The sequence below is a fragment of the Bufo gargarizans genome, chromosome 1 (assembly GCF_014858855.1).
Source record: "Bufo gargarizans isolate SCDJY-AF-19 chromosome 1, ASM1485885v1, whole genome shotgun sequence".
Lineage (NCBI taxonomy): Eukaryota > Metazoa > Chordata > Amphibia > Anura > Bufonidae > Bufo > Bufo gargarizans.
The window spans coordinates 734,860,451-734,871,908 of NC_058080.1; the positions used below are offsets into that span (position 1 = coordinate 734,860,451).

At 58.2% G+C, this 11,458-nt stretch overlaps 1 protein-coding gene across 2 annotated transcripts; it reads left to right on the forward strand.

Annotated features, from left to right (window-relative positions):
* The first annotated feature begins 2,347 nt into the window (after window positions 1-2,347).
* LOC122924895 (cyclic AMP-responsive element-binding protein 3-like) lies at window positions 2,348-10,923 on the forward strand. 2 transcript variants are annotated; one of them, XM_044276433.1, is made up of 10 exons: window positions 2,348-2,494; window positions 4,120-4,251; window positions 4,748-5,018; window positions 6,834-6,943; window positions 7,025-7,105; window positions 7,193-7,299; window positions 8,399-8,467; window positions 8,613-8,697; window positions 9,703-9,787; window positions 10,301-10,923. In XM_044276433.1, exons 2-10 carry the CDS (start codon window positions 4,120-4,122, stop codon window positions 10,717-10,719), a joined length of 1,359 nt encoding a protein of 452 aa, XP_044132368.1. In that variant the 5' UTR covers window positions 2,348-2,494; the 3' UTR covers window positions 10,720-10,923. The 2 variants fall into 2 exon arrangements, with proteins under 2 accessions (XP_044132368.1, XP_044132369.1); XM_044276434.1 differs by lacking the exons at window positions 2,348-2,494; window positions 4,120-4,251 and adding an exon at window positions 4,456-4,584.
* Window positions 10,924-11,458: the final 535 nt, after the last annotated feature.

Below are 11,458 nucleotides of genomic sequence, written 5' to 3' on the forward strand. Positions count from 1 at the left end.
AGTGGATCACCTCCTGATCCTCCTGCACCGCACGATCTCCCCAGCAGGTGGCAGTGGATCACCTCCTGACCCTCCTACACCGCACGATCTCTCCAGCAGGTGGCAGTGGATCACCTCCTGACCCTCCTGCACCGTACGATCTCTCCAGCAGGTGGCAGTGGATCACCTCCTGACACCCCTGCACCCGCACATCTCTCCAGCAGGTGGCAGTGGATCACCTTCTGACCCTCCTGCACCGCACGTTCTCCCCAGCAGATGTCAGTGGATCACCTCCTGACCCCCTGCAGCGCACGATCTCCCCAGCAGGTAGCAGTGGATCACCTCCTGACCCTCCTGCACCGCACGATCTCCCCAGCAGGTGGCAGTGGATCACCTCCTGACCCTCCTGCACCGCACGATCTCCCCAGCAGGTGGCAGTGGATCACCTCCTGATCCTCCTGCACCGCACGATCTCCCCAGCAGGTGGCAGTGGATCACCTCCTGACCCTCCTGCACCGCACGATCTCTCCAGCAGGTGGCAGTGGATCACCTCCTGACCCTCCTGCACCGTACGATCTCTCCAGCAGGTGGCAGTGGATCACCTCCTGACCCCCCTGCACCCGCACATCTCTCCAGCAGGTGGCAGTGGATCACCTCCTGACCCTCCTGCACCGCACAATCTCCCCAGCAGGTGGCAGTGGATCACCTCCTGACCCTCCTGCACCGCACGATCTCCCACAGCAGGTGGCAGTGGATCACCTCCTGACCCCCCTGCACCGCACGATCTCCCCAGCAGGTGGCAGTGGATCACCTCCTGACCCTCCTGCACCGCACGATCTCCCCAGCAGGTGGCAGTGGATCACCTCCTGACCCTCCTGCACCGCATGATCTCTCCAGCAGGTGGCAGTGGATCACCTCCTGACCCTCCTGCACCGCACGATCTCCCCAGCAGGTGGCAGTGGATCACCTCCTGATCCTCCTGCACCGCACGATCTCCCACAGCAGGTGGCAGTGGATCACCTCCTGACCCTCCTGCACCGCACGATCTCCCCAGCAGGTGGCAGTGGATCACCTCCTGACCCTCCTGCACCGCACGATCTCCCCAGCAGGTGGCAGTGGATCACCTCCTGACCCTCCTGCACCGCACGATCTCCCAAGCAGGTGGCAGTGGATCACCTCCTGACCCTCCTGCACCGCACGATCTTCCCAGCAGGTGGCAGTGGATCACCTCCTGACCCTCCTGCACCGCACGATCTTCCCAGCAGGTGGCAGTGGATCACCTCCTGACCCTCCTGCACCGCACGATCTCCCCAGCAGGTGGCAGTGGATCACCTCCTGACCCTCCTGCACCGCACGATCTCCCCAGCAGGTGGCAGTGGATCACCTCCTGACCCCCCTGCACCGCACGATCTCCCCAGCAGGTGGCAGTGGATCACCTCCTGACCCTCCTGCACCGCACGATCTCTCCAGCAGGTGGCAGTGGATCACCTCCTGACCCTCCTGCACCGTACGATCTCTCCAGCAGGTGGCAGTGGATCACCTCCTGACCCTCCTGCACCGCACGATCTCCCCAGCAGGTGGCAGTGGATCACCTCCTGACCCTCCTGCACCGCACGATCTTCCCAGCAGGTGGCAGTGGATCACCTCCTGACCCCCCTGCACCGTACGATCTCCCCAGCAGGTGGCAGTGGATCACCTCCTGACCCTCCTGCACCGCACAATCTCTCCAGCAGGTGGCAGTGGATCACCTTCTGACCCACCTGCACCGCACGATCTCCCACAGCAGGTGGCAGTGGATCACCTCCTGACCCTCCTGCACCGCACGATCTCTCCAGCAGGTGGCAGTGGATCACCTCCTGACCCTCCTGCACCGCATGATCTCTCCAGCAGGTGGCAGTGGATCACCTCCTGACCCTCCTGCACCGCATGATCTCCCCAGCAGGTGGCAGTGGATCACCTCCTGACTCTCCTGCACCGCACGATCTCCCCAGCAGGTGGCAGTGGATCACCTCCTGACCCTCCTGCACCGCACGATCTTCCCAGCAGGTGGCAGTGGATCACCTCCTGACCCTCCTGCACCGCACGATCTCCCCAGCAGATGGCAGTGGATCACCTTCTGACCCACCTGCACCGCACGATCTCCCCAGCAGGTGGCAGTGAACCTCCCGCCTGTCACTGAGGAGCCTCGCCCCTCGCGAAGGAGGCGTGTCCTTACCAAGTGGGGGCGGGGCACAGGGCTTGCCCCGTTCTTTCTTTCCGAATCACCTCAAACAGTGGCGTCGTTTCCGGTCATGTGCTTTTTCATGTGTCCTTTCAGCCAATCAGCAGACGGATCGTGGAGGCGTGGCTGCCACGTGGCAGTGAACTTGTGAGGAGAGGAGCCTGGAAACTACATCTCCCGGCATGCTGGGCGGCGCCAGGACGACAGTGACGTAATTTGTGTTGTGTTGGAACCCGGAAGTAAGAAGTAGAATCAGAGTCCGGAGCAGAGGCGGCGGTGGTCGGTGCAGGACAGGTGAGTGCCCCAGACCCCAGGCTCTAGCCCCGCCCCCTGATTACCATATCTGACAAAACGTAGCCTCCCTCTAATTCTCATATCACTCCTATGTAGCTGCAGTTATATCATCGCCCTGCCCTCAGCATTTGTATCAATCCTGTCATTAGCAGAAGTTTTCTCCCCTCGGGTCATGGCGTCCCCTCCCCTCGGGTCATGGCGCCCCCTCCCCTCGGATCATGGCGTCCCCTCCCCTCGGGTCATGGCGTCACCTCCCCTCGGGTCATGGCGTCCCCTCCCCTCGGATCATGGCGTTCCCTCCCCTCGGGTCGTGGCGTCCCCTCCCCTCGGGTCGTGGCGTCCCCTCCCCTCGGGTCGTGGCGTCCCCTCCCCTCGGGTCGTGGCGTCCCCTCCCCTCGGTTCATGGCGTCCCCTCCCCTCGGGTCATGGCGTCCCCTCCCCTCGGGTCATGGCGTCCCCTCCCCTCGGGTCATGGCGTCCCCTCCCCTCGGATCATGGCGTCCCCTCCCCTCGGATCATGGCGTCCCCTCCCCTCGGATCATGGCGTCCCCTCCCCTCAGGTCAGCGCGCCCCCCTCCCCTCGGGTCATGGCGTCCCCTCCCCTCGGTTCATGGCGTCCCCTCCCCTCGGGTCATGGCGTCCCCTCCCCTCGGGTCATGGCGTCCCCTCCCCTCCGGTCATCGAGTTCCCTCCCCTCGGGTCGTGGCGTCCCCTCGGGTCGTGGCGCCCCCTCCCCTCGGGTCGTGGCGCCCCCTCCCTTCGGGTCGTGGCGCCCCCTCCCCTCGGTTCGTGGCGCCCCCTCCCCTCGGTTCGTGTCGTCCCCTCCCCTCGGTTCGTGGCGTCCCCTCCCCTCGGTTCGTGGCGTCCCCTCCCCTCGGTTCGTGGCGTCCCCTCCCCTCGGTTCGTGGCGTCCCCTCCCCTCGGTTCGTGGCGTCCCCTCCCCTCGGTTCGTGGCGTCCCCTCCCCTCGGTTCGTGGCGTCCCATCCCCTCGGGTCGTGGCGTCCCCTCCCCTCGGGTCGTGGCGCCCCCTCCCCTCGGGTCGTGGCGCCCCCTCCCCTCGGGTCGTGGCGCCCCCTCCCCTCGGGTCGTGGCGCCCCCTCCCCTCGGGTGGTGGAGCCCCCTCCCCTCGGGTGGTGGAGCCCCCTCCCCTCGGGTGGTGGCGCCCCCTCCCCTCGGGTGGTGGCGCCCCCTCCCCTCGGGTGGTGGCGCCCCCTCCCCTCGGGTGGTGGCGCCCCCTCCCCTCGGGTGGTGGCGCCCCCTCCCCTCGGGTCGTGGCGCCCCCTCCCCTCGGGTGGTGGCGCCCCCTCCCCTCGGGTCGTGGCGCCCCCTCCCCTCGGGTCGTGGCGCCCCCTCCCCTCGGGTCGTGGCGCCCCCTCCCCTCGGGTCGTGGCGCCCCCTCCCCTCGGGTCGTGGCGCCCCCTCCCCTCGGGTCGTCGCGCCCCCTCCCCTCGGGTCGTGGCGCCCCCTCCCCTCGGGTCGTGGCGCCCCCTCCCCTCGTCAGCATGTCCCTCCCTCTCATTAGCATGCCCCTCCCTCTAGTTAGTATATCGTGCCCTTCGCCAGCATGAGTCTCCCTCTCATTAGCATATTTTGTGGCGGTTCTGTGACTCTTGCTCCTCCCCAGATGTCGCTGTTTGGAGAGATGGAGGAGATGGGGAGCCCCGACTTCCTGGATGATCTGCTGGACGACATATTCCCGAGCGGCTCTGCCGACATCAGCCAGGATGTGGGGGTCTGGGGGCCGCTGGATGCCGAGGTGAGGGTCAGGGCGCTGCGCGTCTGGGGTGGAGGGCGCTGCGCGTCTGGGGTGGAGGGCGCTGCGCGTCTGGGGTGGAGGGCGCTGCGCGTCTGGGGTGGAGGGCGCTGCGCGTCGGGGGTGGAGGGCGCTGCGCGTCTGGGGTGGAGGGCGCTGCGCGTCGGGGGTGGAGGGCGCTGCGCGTCGGCTGCTCCTCCCCAGATGTCGCTGTTTGGAGAGATGGAGGAGATGGGGAGCCCCGACTTCCTGGATGATCTGCTGGACGACATATTCGCGAGCGGCTCTGCCGACATCAGCCAGGATGTGGGGGTCTGGGGGCCGCTGGATGCCGAGGTGAGGGTCAGGGCGCTGAACGTGGGGGTGGAGGGCGCTGCGTGTCGGGGGCGGAGGGTGCTGCGCGGTGCGCGTCGGGGGTGGAGGGCGCTGCTGCGCTAGTTTAGGACACGGTGGAGTATCATGGAGTTAATTTTGACTACTATTTATGTTCCTATGCCAGGCATTTAGTGCCACTGTGGTGGACCGTTTCCTGTCTGAACTCCTGGGCAGTCCGCTGGGTGAAGACCCGGGCTCCCCCCTGGCCAGTGACAGTGGAATATCTGAGGGCCACGCAGCGGTCCTGTCTCCTGCTAACTGGGAGCCAACTCCACCCGACAGCCCCAACTTCATACAGACTGAACACAACTACTCCATGCTGCTGGAGGATGATCTCTGTGCCCTGCAGAGCGTGCGATCCGAAACCTGTGATGGGGATGTGCTGATAGACCTGGGTATGTCCTCAGCGGGTGCAGACAGATCATGGAGTCTTCTGAATGTTGTGTGGAGTCATCATTGGTGCCACCATCCCCACCTCTCATCTGTGTATATCATCACCTCACTCCCACCATGTGACCATCACTAACATCTTCTCCTGAAATCACCATCTCCTGATATCTCACCTGTCCTCCCAGATATCTGACCATTCATTGTCCTCACCATCTCCTGATATCTCACCTGTCCTCCCAGATATCCTATCATTCAGTGTCCTCACCATCTCCTGCTATCTCACCTGTCCTCCCAGATATCTGATTATTCAGCGTCCTCACCATCTCCTGATATCTCACCTGTCCTCCCAGATATCCTATCATTCAGTGTCCTCACCATCTCCTGATATCTCACCTGTCCTCCCAGATATCCTATCATTCAGTGTCCTCACCATCTCCTGATATCTCACCTGTCCTCCCAGATATCTACTCACCATCTCCTGATATCTCACCTGTCCTCCCAGATATCTACTCACCATCTCCTGATATCTCACCTGTCCTCCCAGATATCCTATCATTCAGCGTCCTCACCATCTCCTGATATCTCACCTGTCCTCCCAGATATCTGATCATTCAGTATCCTCACCATCTCCTGATATCTCACCTGTCCTCCCAGATATCTGTTCAGCGTCCTCACCATCTCCTGATATCTCACCTGTCCTCCCAGATATCTAATCATTCAGCGTCCTCACCATCTCCTGATATCTCACCTGTCCTCCCAGATATCTGACCATTCAGTATCCTCACCATCTCCTGATATCTCACCTGTCCTCCCAGATATCTGATCAGCGTCCTCACCATCTCCTGATATCTCACCTGTCCTCCCAGATATCTGATCATTCAGTATCCTCACCATCTCCTGATATCTCACCTGTCCTCCCAGATATCTGACCATTCAGTGTCCTCACCATCTCCTGATATCTCACCTGTCCTCCCAGATATCTGACCATTCAGTATCCTCACCATCTCCTGATATCTCACCTGTCCTCCCAGATATCTAATCATTCAGCGTCCTCACCATCTCCTGATATCTCACCTGTCCTCCCAGATATCTGACCATTCAGTATCCTCACCATCTCCTGATATCTCACCTGTCCTCCCAGATATCTGACCATTCAGTATCCTCACCATCTCCTGATATCTCACCTGTCCTCCCAGATATCTAATCATTCAGCGTCCTCACCATCTCCTGATATCTCACCTGTCCTCCCAGATATCTGACCATTCAGTGTCCTCACCATCTCCTGATATCTCACCTGTCCTCCCAGATATCCTATCATTCAGCGTCCTCACCATCTCCTGATATCTCACCTGTCCTCCCAGATATCTAATCATTCAGCGTCCTCACCATCTCCTGATATCTCACCTGTCCTCCCAGATATCTGATCAGCGTCCTCACCATCTCCTGATATCTCACCTGTCCTCCCAGATATCTAATCATTCACTGTCCTCACCTCTCATCTGTGTATATCATCACCTCACTCCCACCATGTGACCATCACTAACATCTTCTCCTGATATCACACCTGTCCTCCCAGATATCCTATCATTCAGTGTCCTCACCATCTCCTGATATCTCACCTGTCCTCCCAGATATCTGACCATTCAGTATCCTCACCATCTCCTGATATCTCACCTGTCCTCCCAGATATCCTATCATTCAGTGTCCTCACCATCTCCTGATATCTCACCTGTCCTGTTAGTGTTCCCACCATGTCCTCGTTTTCTGACCGGTTTCCCCCTCGCGCTCCTTGTTTTCTGATGTCTTTTGTCTCTCTGCAGATGTGTGCTTGGAGCAGTCTGACCTGGAGATGACAGACCCAGGTAATCTTTGTGTTGAGGAAGAGGAGGAGGAGGAGGACGACTATGGCTGTCAGTACCAGAGTCAGCAGGTGAGCCATGGTCAGGAGCTTGGGGCACAGGCCCAGAAGGCACTGTGTTCTTTAGGTGACCTGTTCTGCTCTGGGTGACAGGGTCTACATCTGACCGAGGAGGAAGCTCGGCTGCTTGGGAAGGAAGGAGTCTCGTTACCTCAGCATCTGCCCCTCACAAAGGTAATTACAGCTGTGGTGTCTCTGTAATCTTCCAGCTGCGGTGGCCACGTGGAGGAGAGCTGCAGCTAAGTCTTGTTGTTTGCGCAGGCGGAGGAGCGTGTTCTGAAACGCGTGCGCAGGAAGATCCGGAACAAGAGATCAGCACAGGAGAGCCGGAAGAAAAAGAAGGAATACGTGGACGGGCTGGAGAACAGGTCGGCGCTCTGGGGTGAACAGTGCACCCCCCCCCCCCTCGTACAGGGGCGGTCACCAGTCTCTAGGACCAGGAGGGCGCCTCTCCCCATGTGTACTCGTGTACCGCACAGTCAGGACCTCCTCAGTCTCCTCTATAGGGCACTGCGTGTACAGTAACCCCCATCATCCCCTCTATCTGTACCACATTCAGTAATTCCATACCCCCCAGTATATATGTGACGTCTCTGTCCTCTCTATAGGGTCACTCTGTACAGTCACTCCCATCATCCCCATTATATATGTGACGTCTCTGTCCTCTCTATAGGGTCACTGTGTACTGTCACTCCCATCATCCCCAGTATATATGTGACGTCTCTGTCCTCTCTATAGGGTCACTGTGTGTACAGTCACTCCCATCATCCCCAGTATATATGTGATGTCTCTGTCCTCTCTATAGGGCACTGCGTACAGTCACTCCCATCATCCCCAGTATATATGTGACGTCTCTGTCCTCTCTATAGTGTCACTGTGTACAGTCACTCCCATCATCTCCAGTATATATGTGACGTCTCTGTCCTCTCTATAGGGCACTGCGTGTACAGTCACTCCCATCATCCCCAGTATATATGTGACATCTCTGTCCTCTCTATAGGGTCACTGTGTACAGTCACTCCCATCATCCCCAGTATATATGTGACGTCTCTGTCCTCTCTATAGGGTCACTGTGTGTACAGTCACTCCCATCATCCCCAGTATATATGTGACGTCTCTGTCCTCTCTATAGGGTCACTGTGTGTACAGTCACTCCCATCATCCCCAGTATATATGTGACGTCTCTGTCCTCTCTATAGGGTCACTGTGTGTACAGTCACTCCCATCATCCCCAGTATATATGTGACGTCTCTGTCCTCTCTATAGGGTCACTGTGTGTACAGTCACTCCCATCATCCCCAGTATATATGTGACGTCTCTGTCCTCTCTGTAGGGTCACTGTGTGTACAGTCACTCCCATCATCCCCAGTATATATGTGACGTCTCTGTCCTCTCTATGGGGTCACTGTGTGTACAGTCACTCCCATCATCCCCAGTATATATGTGATGTCTCTGTCCTCTCTATAGGGTCACTGTGTGTACAGCTCACAATCAGGAGCTACAGAAGAAGGTTCAGCAGCTGCAGCGGCAGAACTAGTAAGTGCCTGACACCTCCGCCATATACTTCATATAGGTAATGCCCCACCCCTTGTGACTCCTCCCACTTTATGCCCCACCCCATATGTCACATGATCAGCCGTTATGTCATGTTTAATGTGTAATGGTGGCTTCTGCTCTGCAGCTCCCTCCTCCAGCAGCTGAGAAACCTGCAGGCTCTGCTCGGCCAGACTGGAGCCAAGACCACGTCCTCCAGCACTTGTGTCATGGTGAGTGTGGTGACGGTGTCCTGTAGAGTGTGTGTGGCGACGGTGTCCTGTAGAGCGAGTGTGGCGACGGTGTCCTGTAGAGCGAGTGTGGCGACGGTGTCCTGTAGAGCGAGTGTGGCGACGGTGTCCTGTAGAGCGAGTGTGGCGACGGTGTCCTGTAGAGCGAGTGTGGCGACGGTGTCCTGTAGAGCGAGTGTGGCGACGGTGTCCTGTAGAGCGAGTGTGGTGACGGTGTCCTGTAGAGCGAGTGTGGCGACGGTGTCCTGTAGAGCGAGTGTGGCGACGGTGTCCTGTAGAGCGAGTGTGGCGACGGTGTCCTGTAGAGCGAGTGTGGCGACGGTGTCCTGTAGAGCGAGTGTGGCGACGGTGTCCTGTAGAGCGAGTGTGGCGACGGTGTCCTGTAGAGCGAGTGTGGCGACGGTGTCCTGTAGAGCGAGTGTGGCGACGGTGTCCTGTAGAGCGAGTGTGGCGACGGTGTCCTGTAGAGCGAGTGTGGCGACGGTGTCCTGTAGGGCGTGTGTATGTGGTGACGGTGTCCTGTAGGGCGTGTGTATGTGGTGACGGTGTCCTGTAGGGCGTGTGTATGTGGTGACGGTGTCCTGTAGGGCGTGTGTATGTGGTGACGGTGTCCTGTAGGGCGTGTGTATGTGGTGACGGTGTCCTGTAGGGCGTGTGTATGTGGTGACGGTGTCCTGTAGGGCGTGTGTATGTGGTGACGGTGTCCTGTAGGGCGTGTGTATGTGGTGACGGTGTCCTGTAGGGCGTGTGTATGTGGTGACGGTGTCCTGTAGGGCGTGTGTATGTGGTGACGGTGTCCTGCAGGGCGTGTGTATGTGGTGGCTGTGTCCTGGGCTGTGTGTGTGTAGTGATGGTGCCCTGTTAAGACTACTCCTCCAATCTGCACCCAGAATAGGCTGCTCTTCTCAGTGCAGCAGCCATTGTGCTGGGTGCCCCTCTCTCCGGCCCTCGGGCTGCCTGCTGACTGTCTCCCTTCTTCCTTTGCAGGTCCTGGCGCTCTCTTTCTGCCTTATCCTCTTCCCCAGCCTGTATCCATTTGGATTAAACCTCGGAAACGGCAACCTTCATGGAGGTAAGTGCAAGAGCAGACAGTCACTGGCCGACTAGTTAATCTCAGACGTTCATGGCATTTCCACAGGATGTGATCGATGTGGGGCCCCATCTTTTGAACAGGGGTCCTCCTCTCCCTGCCCCGCTGGCTGCCACGTGGAGGAGGACGGGTTTACGGAGCCATCCGAGCTCACTGTCATAGATGTGAATGGGAGCCACGGACGTGGAGCAGCTCGGCAGGTTGCATAAAGCCAGCCACTTATCGCAGCCTGGATGTCCCAGTGGTCGGAGTCGCATATTTCAGACATGTTCTGTGGAAATATCATAAATAGGAGACGGGATACCCCTTTAGAAGGGTTTTCCAAGATTTTTTTTTTTTTTTTACTGATAACCGATCCAGAGGATAACTTTTCATCAGTATCTGATGGGTGGGGGTCTGACAGCTTGGACGCCCGCAGATCAGCTGTTTGAGAAGGCACATTGTGGGGGACGATAGCATAGCCGCTGCAGTCACATGACCTCTCCTCTCTTCCAGTCCTTTCCCGCCAGCTGCGTGAGTTCCCTCTTCGGGGTGGTGCCGTCCGCGCACAGGCCAATGAGCTGGAAGTACATCTAGACAAGGTGGTTCTAGACAAGTCTCCTTTGGGACCATCTCAGGAGCCTTCTCTGCTGGACCTGTCCCATCAGGAGCTCCATCTGGAGCCATCTCTGCAGGGTGCTCAGAATGACACCCCTGAGATCCAGGATGTGGGGACTGCCGAATCGAAGCCTTCTATCAATAGCAATTCCTCCTCAGACCTTGACCCCAAGAATCAACAGGGAGCCATGAGGCAGCCTGCGGCTGCCCACCACTCTGACGCGCCGGAGGCAGTGCCCGTCATAGCGGACAAGCAGGTGTGGCGGGAGAAGGGGCGCAGCGTCATCATTAGTCCTGTCCACTCGGATGAGATGTAGAGACTGCAGCCGTCTGGGCCTTGTCCTTCCTGGGGCCACTTCTCTCTCGCCCGTTATTAGACTGGAGGGGCTGGAACCCCCTTATTGAGACACCCCGGGACGCCCCTTCTGGAAATGGTGTATCGGCGTCTGGGGGCGGGAGCTGCACTGAGATCTGTATATATTTATGTCCTGTATTGTAAGAAATAAATTGTATATAGTGGAGGGGTGTCCCCGCTTGTGAATGTTTTCACACCCCTGCCCAATGTGCATATAGTGGGGGGGTATTGAAATATAAATATTAATATTAGAAATCCGCTCTCATTAAACTTTGTGTAAGGAAAGGTAAAAATCCCTCAATCTCAGTCAGAGGCAGACACAGGTGTTACCATCTTGAATCCTTCTGAGCAACTCCCTTCCCCCTGCCCAGACTGTTTCTTTTATTTACTCACTAAAGGTGTAAAAGGGGCTGTCCCATAACAAGGATGCAGGAAGTGATGACACACAGGAAGTGATGACACACAGGAAGTGATGACACACAGGAAGTGATGACACACAGGAAGTGATGGCACCATCATTTAGAATAACATAGCCAGCTAACAAACACATGTATACTATAACCTACCATTACCACTGGAGGTAACGTTATCCATCCTTGCTCAGTGATCAATGCCAGATAAAGTTACTATGATCCTCCTGTAGGTTTATTTACAGGACAGCGTCATTATCTCCAGCGGCTGATCAGGCGCACTAGAGACAA